General features: G+C 47.2%; 1 protein-coding gene across 6 annotated transcripts in view; it reads right to left on the bottom strand.

Moving 5' to 3' along the window:
- Positions 1-7,349: 7,349 nt before the first annotated feature.
- Positions 7,350-13,577, bottom strand: part of ABCA4 (ATP binding cassette subfamily A member 4) — a 129,681-nt gene continuing 123,453 nt past the window's right edge. For all 6 annotated transcript variants that reach the window (XM_037162045.2, XM_053668243.1, XM_053668244.1 and 3 more), the window contains 5 exons: positions 12,864-12,967; positions 12,689-12,781; positions 10,746-10,995; positions 9,359-9,445; positions 7,350-7,680 (listed from right to left, as the gene is read on the bottom strand). In XM_037162045.2, the coding sequence (XP_037017940.2) occupies positions 7,675-7,680; positions 9,359-9,445; positions 10,746-10,995; positions 12,689-12,781; positions 12,864-12,967 (540 nt within the window). In that variant the 3' untranslated portion in view covers positions 7,350-7,674. The remainder of the gene's footprint in view (positions 7,681-9,358; positions 9,446-10,745; positions 10,996-12,688; positions 12,782-12,863; positions 12,968-13,577) is intronic.

The following is a 13,577-nucleotide window of genomic DNA, read 5'->3' as shown; positions in this document are numbered from 1 at the left end:
GATTAGCGCAGTGATGCTGTGGGCTACCTCCATACCACCCAGGGCCCAGAGGGACCGCCCTTAGATACCTGCTCAATTCAAGGACAACACACCATTTCCCACTAACTCTGGCCAAGGCGCCAACACCAATTAATGAGATCTGCCAGATGTCTAGGGCCCACATCAAAACTGCCAAGCCAGTAGAAGGTGCTTCTGGTGGGCAGGTTACTGTCACCGGTTCTGCTGTTGGTATTAGTCTGGCCCAATATCTAATCAGCGTCAGGCTTTCCTCTGAGAAGGGTGCAGAGTGCAGCCGGAACAGCGTAGGTTCACTCAGAATCGCTCCCGTTGTTCTCCGTGATACAACCGTGTAACTTCTGGCTGGTCATTCCAGCTTTTAAATAATTTGCAAGGGTTCGGTTTCTACACAACTTTATCATTTGCTGAGAATTTAAAATCACGTTTTCTGTTCAGCTGTTAATGCTGAGATCCATATTTAGTTTTATAAGCTTTTTCTGCTTTTTTTGTTTTGGGGTTTTTCTTGCTGATGAATTTTATTTCTATTTGGTGAGAAATGTAAGATTGGAATGTTAATATATTTTAGTTTAGTTCTGTAATGTCAAAAATTTTTAAATGGCCGTGGCTAATGTGGCTCAGCGGACTGAGTGCTGGTCTGCAAACCAAAGGGTCGCTGGTTGGATTTCCGGTCAGGGCACATGCCTGGGTTGCAGGCCAGGTCCCTGGTGAGGAGCGTGCAAGAGGCAACCACACATTGATGTTTCTCTTCCTTTCATTCTCCCTCACTTCTCCTCTCTAAAAAAAAATAAATATTTTTTTAAATTTTAAAAATGGATTGGTGAATAACAACAAAAAAGTACAGAAATTAAACAAAAATTTCTGCCCTCATGAAGTTTTTATTCTACAGGGGCAGAGGGATAATAACCAAGAAAAGTAAGTAAAAATATATACCCTCACAGACTTTTGTTAACCATTATGTGTTGAAACCTGTGTCTCTAATGCATTCATTTCCACTGCTATATAACATTTATTGCATGAATAGGCCACATTTCATTTTCCATGATGTTGCTCAATATTCAGTTTTTTATTTGCTGTTTTGCTACTAGAAGCAAGGCCTCAAGGAGCGCACCCGCACATGCCCCCGTGCTCACACGTACAAAGTTTCTCTCAGGCAGACTAGACTAGGAGGAGACTTAGCTCAGCTCTATCAGGCGTTGCCAGATTGCTGTTCAAACTGGTCGCATCCATGTATAGGGTCTGCAGAAGAGGGCTAACATGGGGCTCCTCAAGCCGCTGTCTTCAGAAGGGCCTGCTTGCGAGGTTAGCCCTTGGCCGGGTTCTGGGAATTGGGATTTCTGGAGTGTTCTCAGTGTTCTTTAACTGATGATGGAGAGTGTCCTATGCCTAGACTTGTGTGAACACTGGTTTCTGCTTAACATTTGCTTTCTTTCTGGGAGTCTGGAGTTTAGAATATGCTAGTTAGAATGCACTTATGTGATACAATAAGATTTTGGGGTTCTGAGTCTTTAATGGGCTTGCCAAGGCAGAAACACCACATACATGTTGCTGTGTTTTCACTGCTGGGAGATGAATAGACTCTGTGTGTGAACCCACCCAGGCTCTGCCCATGTCTTTTCCCTTATGATCTGTCTGTGCAGTCTTTCTACATTGCTGTAATAAATCTTAGCCTTGAGAACAGCTACATGCTGAATCCTGTAAGTCTTCCTAGACAATCTCTGAACGTGGGAGTGGTTGTGGTGGCCTCTATCACATACTCACCAGCAGTGAGCATTCCCACTGCCCCACGACCTTGTCCAATTTGGTATTTCTTAGGGGCTAAATGTTTGTGTGCCCCCCAATGTGATGGCATTAGGAGGTGAAACCTTTGGGAGGTGATGAGGTCATAAGGGTGGAGCCCTCATGAATGGGATTAGTGCCGTCCTAAGAAAGAAGAGGCCAGAGAGCTAGCTCGCTCCTTCCACTATGTGAGGACACAAAGAAAAGTCAGCGCTCTGAAACCGGGAAGAGGGCTCCCACCGGAGCCTGACTGTACCGACACCCCGGTCACCAACCTCCAGCCTTCGGTTCTGTGAAAAGCACATTCGTCGTGCGTAAGCCACCTGCCTGGTCTGTGGTGCTTTTCTACAGCATCCCAAATGGATGAAGACAATTTTACTTTCTAATTTTTGCCAAGCTGGTATATAAAAGAGTATCCTGTTGGATTTTCACTTCCTTCACTGAGGAAACCTAATGAGATGACCAGTTGAATTTCCTTTTCTGTGAAGTGCTTATTCATATCTTTGCTCATTTTCCTTTTGGTTGTCTTATCTCATTGAATCACAGAAGTTCTTCATATCCCATACTATTTCATTGTTCATTATGTGTATTTTTTATAAAGATTTTAATTTATTTTTGGAGACAGGGGAAGGGAGAGAAAAAGGAAGGGAGAGAAACATCAATATGCAAGAGAAACATCGATTGGTTAACTCTCTCATGCCCCTCAACCAAGGACCTGGCCAGAAATCCAGGCATGTGCCCTGACAGGAAATTGAACCAGCTACCTTTTGATTCATGGGATGGCACTCAACCCACTGAGCAACATTAGTCAGGGCTGTTTATTATGTATATTAAAAATAACTTCTTCTTGCTTATAGCCAGTCTTTATATTTTAGAGTACATTTTGTTTTCTCTATGAGGTGCGTGTGTATTATGTACACACGTGTGTTTGTCCTGTATGTATGGGGTAGACTTCATGGGTTTAAATCCCAGCTCCACCACCTACTGTCCAATTTAGTTTAAGTTAACTTCTCTGGGTCTCAGTTCACTCATCTGTAAAGTGGACCTAGTCACACTTCTTGTTTATTAGGTGGTTGTAAGGACTATGCAATTAAACATGTAAAGTGCTCAAAACAGTGCCTGGCACATAGTTGGTGCTTAGTGAGTGTGAGTAACCAACATTATTGTTTTAGAAAACTTTTCTCCCTCTGGTTGGGGGGCTAAGTTGGTTGGGGCATTGGCCGGTACACCAAAAGTTTGTGAGTTCTATCCCCAGTCAAGACACATACCTAGGTTGTGGGTTCGATCTCCGGTCGGCAGAGTACATAAGGGAGGCAACTGATCAATGTTTCTCTCTCACATCTCTCTCCCTCTCTCTCTCTCTCCCTAAAATCAATAAACATATCCTTGGGTGAGGATTTTAAAATTTTTTTAAAGAAAACTTTTCTTATCTCAACATGATGAAGACGGTGTCTTATATTTTCCTCCTAAATTTTTCAAGTTCGGCTTTTCAAAGGTACCCTCCAGTTTCTGTCCTTTCCCTTTCCTGTTCCTGTCCTTTGCTGAACAAATTATTTGTAAGTTCTTTAAGTGGGTAGAACAGGGTAGATGTCCACATGGGGCTGAACGGGGGGCCTCAGTGGCCTGAGTCGGGTAGAAGAGACGAGTGTGGTGAGCAGGGCAAGCCTGTCGGACGTCGCACTGAGTCAGACCGCTCGGGGTGAGGAGCGCGTCCGTGTGGCGGTGGGAGTGGCCCAGTGAGAGGCTGGAGTCGGAGCCTGGGCAGGACTGAGAGGAAAGGGCGGGTGTCAGAGCCCTTGTCCTGCGAGGTGGGATCCATGTGGAGATGGGAATGGTGACAGAAATGGGAGGTGAGTTACATCTGTGGGGATCGATCAGATAAATAAATATGTATGTAATATAGTAGAGATAGTGAGGGGCCAACCTGTCAAAGAAGGGAGTTAAAAATATAAAATGAGAGAAAACTGAAGTGACTCCTATGTTGCTGGATTAGAATCGGAAGTATTGGTGTGAACTCACAATCGTCAGTACATACAGTAATATATATAGAAATAAACATAGATAAATGACTATCTGTTTATCTGCCTGTTTATCTATCTACATATGCATACACATATAAGCTCCATCTGTCCACTGAGAGAATCTAGGTGTTGGCTTCTCAGTAACCTTCTCCCTGAAAGAAACCAGGGCTCCTTGGGAAATGGTTGATTTCAGCTGCGGAAATGACAACATAAACCTGAAACGTCTTGTTCTGCCAGAAAGCAAGGAAGTGCTCAAAGAATGATGGGAAATGTAACAAGGACACAGAAGTCAGCTTGATGGATTTCCATTGTGTAAATCACAGGCAAATTGAGCATTAAAATAAATAACACAGTAAATCCATTGCATAAAACAGGAAACCTTGCAGACGTGAAAAAACAAATGATTATATTGTGTGTGAAGGGAAATGGCATCATTTATATAGTCTCAAAAGTGCATCTCTACAAAATACCTATTAGTTGCAAAGGGAGAAAGTATTTTACAGTGGAGCAGTCTGACAGATATCTGTATAATGAAGTCATCAAAGTTAATGTTATTAGTAATGGGTCAAATGAAAATTCTGTGCCATCCAATGGGTGCGGAACCAGCTATCGCATGGCTCACCCTTTTCATCCCTCTTGTGGTTTTCCAAGGGGCCTCACGTGTCATGTGTAGACATGAACCTGCAAGAGCAAGGGCCAACTTTCACCCAAGAAAGAGGCTAACACGGGCCCAGAAAGCAGGCTGTAGACGATTTCGGCAGGGAATTTCTGAGTCCTGGGTCTGGTGGGCATGTCTCTTTGGTCTTGGGAGTGAAGAAATCGGAGGAGGACTAGCTTGAGGCTGCAGGAAAGGCTAAATGGACAGCCAAGTAAATGAATCTTTCTGAGACTCAGTTTCTTTTTCCATTAAAGCAATGCAAAGCAAATATATATGAGCTTAGTATTTTTAAAATTGAGATATTTTCTAGCTGTACAAGCCTGTGGTTTTGTGAATCTGAAACTTCTAGTACTTAAGATTTTCCAGACTTGACAACCACCTGAAACAAAATGTGGTAGCAATTCTGCCCTGTGAACTGAGTAGACTCAAACTGTTCATCTCGGATGACTTATTGAGGCCTTGAAGTACCACACTGAGGAAACCAAGCCCGAATAATCTGGGCGCAGTGGGCTGAGTCCTTCTGGTGCCTGAAGCAGCAATCCCCTGAGGGTGATGGTGCCCTATTTCTGGAGGAAACCTTCTTTTCTACAAGATCCCCAAAGGCCTGCTGGTGCAGGACTTCCTTTTCATCAGTGACCCCAGTGCAAGTACCCAGGGTATCACAGAGACCCTGTCTCCCAAGCCCAGAGCTTTGATGACCTGTTGTCTGTCCATACTTTTCTCTTCATCTGTCCTAAGCCATAGCAGCAGGCACAAATGAAGGTCTCTGTGAGCTTTTAATCATAGTAAAAGAGATTCTCTCTCTTTTTAAATCTCTGCCTGAGGACATTTTTTTCACTGCTTTTTACAGATAGAGGAAAGAATAGAGAGAAACATGGATGTGAGAGAGAAGCATCGGGTTGCCTCTTGTGCACACCTGGACTGGGGATCAAACCTGCAACCCAAGTAGGCGCCCCCACCAGGAATTGACCCTGCAACCTTTTGGTTGCAGGACGATGCTCCATCTGAGCCACATCGGTCACAGCAAGAAATTCTCTTTTGATCCCAGCTATTCCAAAACCTTGAGCTCCCCAAAGAACAACTAGAAGCTTAGAAAATCTAACAGCAAGCCATATTTCTGGAATATCCTCTGAGGGGTCTTTTTCTGAATTGACTCCTTTTTTTTCCTCCTCTTCTTTGTGAATCTCCATTATTAAACTATATTGAGAGGTCTTTCAATAGACTAGCACATTCTGAGGAGATTTGGGCCAAGATTCCAGCTTGAATGCCCCTCAGACCCAAATGGCCTCCTCCTCCTCCTCGATTTTTCCCCTGCTTATGCTTTGGACTGTGATTTTTTAAAGCACGACTTTGCTGAGGCTCCACTTGCAGTTTGCCGCTGTCTTTAGCTTTTTGAAGGCATCATTTTCTTGGACCTACTTCTTTTCTGTGTATTTTTTGCTGGATTTTTACAGTACTGAACTTGGTAAGTATTTGTTGAGTGTTTTCTGTGTGGCAGGAGCTGGGGAAATGACAAAAAAAGGACACAGGCCTTGCTATTGGAGAGCTCAGGTGCAGTGGGGACAGACGGCGAAACCAAGCTTCCCTCCCAAAGCCATCGTGAGACGTCAACCGTACCCGACGCTTTCCAGTCCACAACGTCCTCTCTAAAACCCTCACAACCGACCGCACCAAGAAGAACAGGGGCCCCCGCTCTCTGCTTTGCCTGTGTCCCTGTGATGTTGTAGTTACAAATTTAAATTCCAAACCAGCCAGGATGTAATAGCATTATGCTGAGTATCGGCAGTACACTCCTGAGATTTCCTAAACCTGCTATTAAAATGGTTTTGGTCACTGGTAGGTATTTTTTTAAGTCAAAACCAAATTAAGCTCTGAGGCTACTAGTTTTGCATACCCTGTAGTTATTTACAAAGCAGCCAGCCACTAGCTGTGCGGGATTAAAAACTGTGTAGCCCTGGCCTTCCATCTGCCCCTGGGGAAAGACAGGACTCTCCCTCCTCGGGGAAAATGCCAGCACCTGGCACTCGCTTTCTTCCATGCCCCCTTCTCGGGTACAAGTATGGGGTCTCTGCGTCTCCCTCTCCCCTCTCCTGCCCTGCCCCGGCCCCCGGATCCTGGAGTACAGCCGTGGTAATAAAGCACTTTGAGAGGCACTGCTCCAGAAGGTGTTGGAACTAGGAAGCCCGTCTACGGCTCATGGAGAGGGGACTGCCTTGCTCAGGGAGTCCATTTGTTCTTGTCCATGAGCCATTTGAAATGGTGTGGTTCAAAACTATTGTTTTCTCACAGCTTATATGTGAACAATGAGCTATCCCGTCAACCCCTGCTCCATATTGTCACTGCAGAAGGTGCACGCGTCAGCACTGTGGGGAGGGCACGGCTCTGTATGAATGAGGCCTTGTGTCTTTAAAGAGTTACAGAGACGCATTGGATCTCATACCCAATCAAAGACCCACTCTCACCTTTCCTCGCCTCTTCTCCTGTCCTAATTATACCCTATGAGGTAGGCACTCAAATAAGCTGAGCAAACAGAAGTGAAACCTAGGTCCAAATAACACCCAGTTAACAATGGACAGTGTTCACATGTGGTGCCAACTGGGTGTTTTCTTCAGACCCTATAAAGCAGACCTGGCACGCAGCATCAAGACTAGTCCATTCACTTCTCCCCCAGGGGGGCAGAATATTGCCGTGACTGGCACCCCTGTGGCAATCACTCTCACGGGAGCTCACGCAAGGACAGGAAGCCGCACAGGCACAGATCATGTCTGAAACAGTACCAGATGGTCCACACTGGCTAGTGTGTGATAGATATGTTTGCATGTTACTTTCTCCTTAACAATAAAACAGACACACACACACACACAGAGAAAAGCAGATCCACTCGAGCGAGAATGATATTGAGAGCAAAGCTACTGGCAGGATGAACGGGGACTTCTCCTTCTGTGGTCTGGACGAAAAGGGCTTTGCATTCGTTTGGTTGGCCAGTTTCACCATCAGGTGTCCCGGGTGAGGCAGTCAGCTTCGGCTTTCTGCTGGAAAAGCACCCCTTGGCATTCTCCGGATGCCCCACGTGTGGATGACTCTGCCGCCAGGGCCTTACTTATGTGGGCTGCTTGGACTGGATGACCGCCTGGCAGAGGCTCCTGCACTGCCCACCGCCCCGAGTTCACTTCCGGCCGTAGCGAGCGAACAGTAGGAAGATCAGACCTGTGCAGAGAGAACAGGTAGACTTTTGTCATCTCGGTTTTCTGAAGAGATGGTGGGATGGCTTCTAGATTTTAAAAGTTAAATAGCCATTAATTAATCACTGGAAGAAGCTCAGCCAAGGGCACTGTGATTTGTCAGATCCCCAAGGTTATGGGCTATGCTTGTTTGCATGTCTGCGAAAACTTTGGGCCAGATGACCTCTCAGGTCTCTCTGGCTCTATGGTGCAGACGTCATGAGGACTCACAGCCTCTTACACCTTGGAGGGAAGCCAACTGCACCCTCTGGGTGCTTTCCAAAGGCTGCCATGGGGTCTATAGGTTTGCCTTGCAGTCCAGGAAAGTTACTAGGCTCTTTCTGTCTTAAAAGTCAAGAAAGCAGGTTTGCAACTAACCACTATATAGATCTTAGACCATCAGCCCCCTTGCCTGGCCCAGAGATGGCTTGGTACTGTTTGAGAGATTCGTGGGTGTATTTTTAACTTGCAACCTCAGAATGTATTAAAGTAATACATTTAATACATTAAATGCATAACTTATAACTGAGTTATAAAAACATTCATAACTACAAATGGCTTTCAAAGAATAATTTCCCATAGGTGTAAACAAAATCAAGACCTATATATGAGAAAGAGCGGCGGAAAATCTTAGCGGAAGTAACTTTCCCTGGAAAGGCACCTTTACTCAGACATGTCTGGGCCCTCTGGAGAGACAGAGGGCCAAGTCAGCCTTACCAATTAGCCATTAGGTCTCTCCTAGTCAACAGGAAGGGGGGAAACCTGTCATAAGCATGACCTTAGAATGTGGTGTTTCGGTCATTAGCGGTATTTGGTTTTTCTTGCAGTTAAGAAACTGATGAAAGGAATGAGAATTTTATGAGAAATAAAGTTTTGCACATTTTTGCTGATTGAAAAAGTGCTTTGATTTTATTTGATTTACTTTACACCTCATGGTAAGTCTAGAGAGAATGGATGAGTTAATTTGTCCCTTTGTAATCCCAGGCTTAAACCAAGGCACCTGGACCCTGGTGCCTCCTGCACTACTTACTCCAGCTTTCTCTCTCTCTCCCTCCCTCCGCCCCCAAAAGGGGTGGGTGGGGGTGCTCCGTACAAGGGGCTGGGCCACCATGCCAGGGCAGGAATCTGGAAGCACCTATCCCGTGAGTTATCACGGGCCAGGTACATACCTTCTATTGCTTCTTCCTCCATCACCTTGATAGTTTTATAGAGAACAAAGAGCCCTCATCCTAAAACAGACAGTAACCCTCAGGGCTCTAACCAAATGTGTCCACCATTAACATGAGGTGCCAGTTAATCCCTCTCCTTTGAAACTCAAGCGCATGACCAGACATAGATGTCAAATAGCCCAACAATCAAGATGTTTTTATATGCTCTCCTATTTCCCTGCTTCTCATTCCCAAAATCTGAATTCCTTTTGCTGTAAGCAAAATCATGGGGGAAAACCCTTTTTAAAAATGCTCTCCCATGCCATCTGAATGGTTTCCTGGTTATAAAAGGAACCCACACCACTACAGATTGAAAAGTCCTTTAGCACAGAACTGGGGGGAAGGACAGGTGGCAACCAGGAGTGCTGTGGTTGGGTGGAGCGTTCTGCAGGAAGCCGGTCAGAGTGGCCCAGGGCCAGTGGTCTGAGCAGACGACTGTGAAAGAGAGGCCAGTACCTTGGCTTGTCTGCTGGCTCCGGCAGCGCGGGGGTGCAAAGGGACATCGTGAGTTTCAGTCTGCTGTTTAGCAAAGTTCACAAATACCTGAGGGCAAGAAAAGAGCAAGAATAGGTATGTTTCCAGAAAAAATGGTAGCCTCCACACCCACCCACTTTGCTTTCTCTTTTCCAGAGTTAATATACAGCCCTGCTGGAGACTTCGCATCCCGCAGAGGGTTGGCTGGCCCACCTGAGGAAGCCTGGCACCAGTGTCCAGGACAGGGCTTGTTAGGATTCTGGGCTAGGCCAGCGGAGCTCCTATGGGGTGGGCAAGGCCAGGCCGATCTCAAGTGGCAGCACCTTCTAAATCTCTGAAGAAGGAACTAAAATCAAAACAGGAGTTTGACCTCATCTCTCCTCTGTTCTTTATTCAGTGTGCAGTGTGGCTGTAACTCCTGCTCCTTCCTTCATCTGCTTAAGGCGGAGAAGAAGGTGCTGGTGGGCCAGCTCCTCAGAGGATAAATGGAGGCTCGCCTATTTCTGCTGCTGTACTGAACAGGCTTTAAGGATGTCTATTCAAAACAAACACACAGCAACAACCACCCCCCGAAACAAGTCAAATGTCTGAGTAGATGAATGCATAAATAAAACTTGGTATATATTACCATGGAATATTAACCAGCCTTTAAAAGGAGGATATTCTGACATGTGGAACCTGGAGGACATAATATCAAGTAAAATAAGCCAGACAAAAGGGACAAAATACTGTATAATGCCACGTACATGGGCTATGGAGTAGCCCACGTCGAGTAGAACAGTGGTGACGAGTGGCAGGGGGTGGGGGAGACTGTTTCATTGTTGGCACAGAGTTTTAATTGGGGAAGATGAACAGTTTTCTGGAGATGGGTGGTGGTGATGGTCACGCAACAAAGTGAATGTGTTTAATGCCACTCAACTGGACACTTAAAACAGGTCATTATGTCAGCTATATGTTACCACAATAAAAAGCGACCACATTTTAAAACCTGACACACGGCATACAAGTACCTGTTTATCAAAACTCACCTAAATGTATGCCTTAAATGAGTGCGTTTTATTGTATATAAGTTAAGCATTGATAAGTTGATTTGAAAAAGAAAAAAGTCACCGCCACAAACCAGGAAGGGTAAAATAAAGTCATACAGAGTGGAGAAGGATGATATAAAGTGAATGAAATGTGCTGATGATTAAAATAGTGTTAGGCAGCGCTTTCTGATAGGCAGAGGTTTACCCTCATGGAAAAACGGCCCAGAGGGTCACACCCGGGTCTGTCCTGCCTCCCTGTGGTGGGGGTCCCAGCCCAGGTCGGGTGGTCCAGCCCAGTCTCTGCACAGCCCTGCTCTGTGCCTGGCCCTTCGGGGACTTGCCTGGTCCAGCGTGGTCTGTGTGACCGAATATTCCTCGATGAGCAGGCTGTCCTTGTGGGAGATGAGCAGCCGGAAGATCCTGGCCAGGGAGGAGGAGGGGACTTGGAACTGGAGCATGTTGTAGTGCCGCTCCCTCTGCACGCTGCCGGGGAAGTTCCCCTGGAAGAACTGCTCCACCGGGTTCAGGTCTGGAAGCAAGTCGTCCTTCGGGGACTTGATCTTCATTGTGACGATGTAGCCATCTCCAAACCTAGGGGACAGGGGTGGAACAGGCCTGTTAGTAGCTGGGTCTAAGGCGATCCCAAAATAAGGAACAGACTCATCGAAAATATTGAGGATTGAAAGCCACACTATAAACCTCTTGGGCATGTTTAAAACTGGAGGAAAACCCACGAGAGTTCCTGGAGAAACAGTGTGATCATGGTTTTTAGAATGTCTGCGTGTGGCGACGTGGCTCAGCAGACCCATCACAGCTTCCTGCGTGCATGTTGCTTGTGCCTTTGCCTCTCACATACTTCCCGAAGGCAAAGGTGGGCTTAGCTCCCTGCAGAGATCACAGACTTGCCCATGAAGGCGGGTGGGGCCCTTGCTCACTCAGTGGTGGAAAGGCTGCCTGGCCCTTTAAGTGTCTGGCCAGGTGGGAGCAAAGGCTTGGAAAGGCAGCACTTCCCTGTGGAAGCTTCCAAAACAAACGGAGCTGCCAGGGCCAGGTGTTCCCCTCCTCCCCTCACCAGGTGAAGAAAAGATGGTCCTCCACAGCGTGTGGGCAGGGCCAGCTGGCTTCCCTGTGCTCGTCCGTCCCTGTGTAACAGTGTCAGTTATAACTTACTTCAGTGGTCCCGCCACAGTCAAGGGGCAGTCACTCCCCTCTACAATACAACGCCTCTGCCTTCCAGCCCTGGCAAACTACCTCTCGCACGGGGAACAGTTCCCTCTCACCTGCTCTCCATGGGGACACTGAAGAGTGAAAGGGAAAGGAGGAGGAACGGCTGTGTCTCCAGCAGCTGACACAGGAGGTGGCTGGCACAGCTCTGGTGACATGCAGAAGTCCCCCTAGATACGTGTGCAGCGTCGGAGCTGTAATTGCTCAAGAAACCATGGGTCAAATATTCACACGCAGCTAATCTACTGGACCTTTCTCTCAACCACGAATCGGCTCTGATGCGCGACAGAATGACGCATGTGCGCACCACTCTCCCCTGGGCACCTCATGTGGGCTGGGCTATGTGCGGGTCCTTTCACCCACTAGCATGGTGACTCTTCTCTTCCATGCCCTCAAAAAGCATTTGTTAAACAAATAAGTGATCATTATAAATCCACCCTTCCTAGCTTATAATGCATACCAGAATGCAAGGGAGCATGGTGTTGTTGTCATAATCTTATTTTAACAGTTAGCTTCGGCAGAGAAACCATTATCAATACCATATATTTACAGCAGCTTACAATTTATAATATACTGGCCTTTCTGGTTCATTTTATAACACATGGTCATTTCCCAAACTCAAAAGCATACAACATGCCAGAAAGGAAAACTAATTCTCAGCTTCTTTGGTTTCCTAGTCATTCCTAAGCTGGTTGTGAGCTCTTACTGAGCAGATCATCAGTCCTTGATTTGTTGGGATAAGTGGTAGGATAACAAGGCAGTGGTAGTGACCCTCCCCAGCCCCAGCCAGGCTCCGCAATGCCTCAATCAGAATGTTCCGTCTGGAGACTCGGGGAGCCTTCAACCTCAGGCACTTAGCCCAACATAGAGAGTTTCTTCCAGCACAATGGCTTTCTCCACTTGCTGCTACAGAATGAGGCCGGGCCACCACCTGCTTCTGCCCATGTGGTAAGGGGGCAGCAGGACCCTCTCAAGTTCAGTAGAGAGCACAGGGCCTGGTTGGCCACCCCTTCCCCTCCCAGAAGGGTAACAAGGCACCCTCTGCCCACCACCTCCTTACTTGTACTTGAGGTGCTGAATGGTGCCCAGACACTGAAAGGCGCCCTTCACCATGATGGCCAGCCGGGTACACAGGGCCTCACATTCTTCCATGCTGCGGGGTAGGAGAGAGAAGGTGAGGGGTGGGGACTCCCACCTGCCTGCCAGCCCCACCCCAGCCCCTGGGAATCTCTTGCCTGTGGGATGTGAGGACCACTGCCCTCCCTTCTCTGATGATGCTCATGATGGTGTTCCACAGCATGCGGCGTGCCTGGGGGTCCATGCCTGTGGTGGGCTCATCCTGTGGGAGGCAGAGAGGGCAGGGGCCTGGCTTACTCTAGCCTCCATGGTTGGCTTCCTCTGAGCACTATCTCTGGCAAGCGATGCACAAAGTCACTCCCCAGTGGAGTGAGACTCGGGGTACCCTGGTACAGAGTATGGAAGGCAGGTGGCAGATCAGGAGAGTTAAGGCAGATCACGCACACCTCTAGACCCATTTCAGCTCAGACATGGCTAAGGCAAGGGCAGAATTACCTTTAAAAACAAACAGGCAAACCAAAAAAATCCCTAAATGTCATACATTCCAAGGAGGCAAGGATATAGTTAGGTGACTTTTCTGCTTCCCTCCAAGTCCTGTGACCCAGGGATTCATGAACCCTGGATGTATGAGCACAGGGGTCTCAGCTCTGAGTGAGAGTCACATGAGCCTTTGATCCAGGCAAACGCTCCTGTCCACTACAGATTCCACAGAGACCTTCTCCGGCAGTAGCAATTTCTGAGCAGACGCCGATGTTCCGCAGAGGGGCTGAATTTCCCTGCTGTGAGCCTGTGGCCCCACAAGAGACTTCCCAGGAACTCAGAGTGAGAATGTGTTATGAATCCAGTACCCCCAAGAGCTAGGCTGGTTTCCT

The sequence above is a fragment of the Artibeus jamaicensis genome, unplaced genomic scaffold (genome assembly GCF_021234435.1).
Source record: "Artibeus jamaicensis isolate MK-2021 breed Jamaican fruit bat unplaced genomic scaffold, CSHL_Jam_final contig_482, whole genome shotgun sequence".
Lineage (NCBI taxonomy): Eukaryota > Metazoa > Chordata > Mammalia > Chiroptera > Phyllostomidae > Artibeus > Artibeus jamaicensis.
The sequence above is the reverse complement of the archived record's forward strand: the minus strand, read 5'-3'. Positions and strand labels throughout refer to the sequence as shown.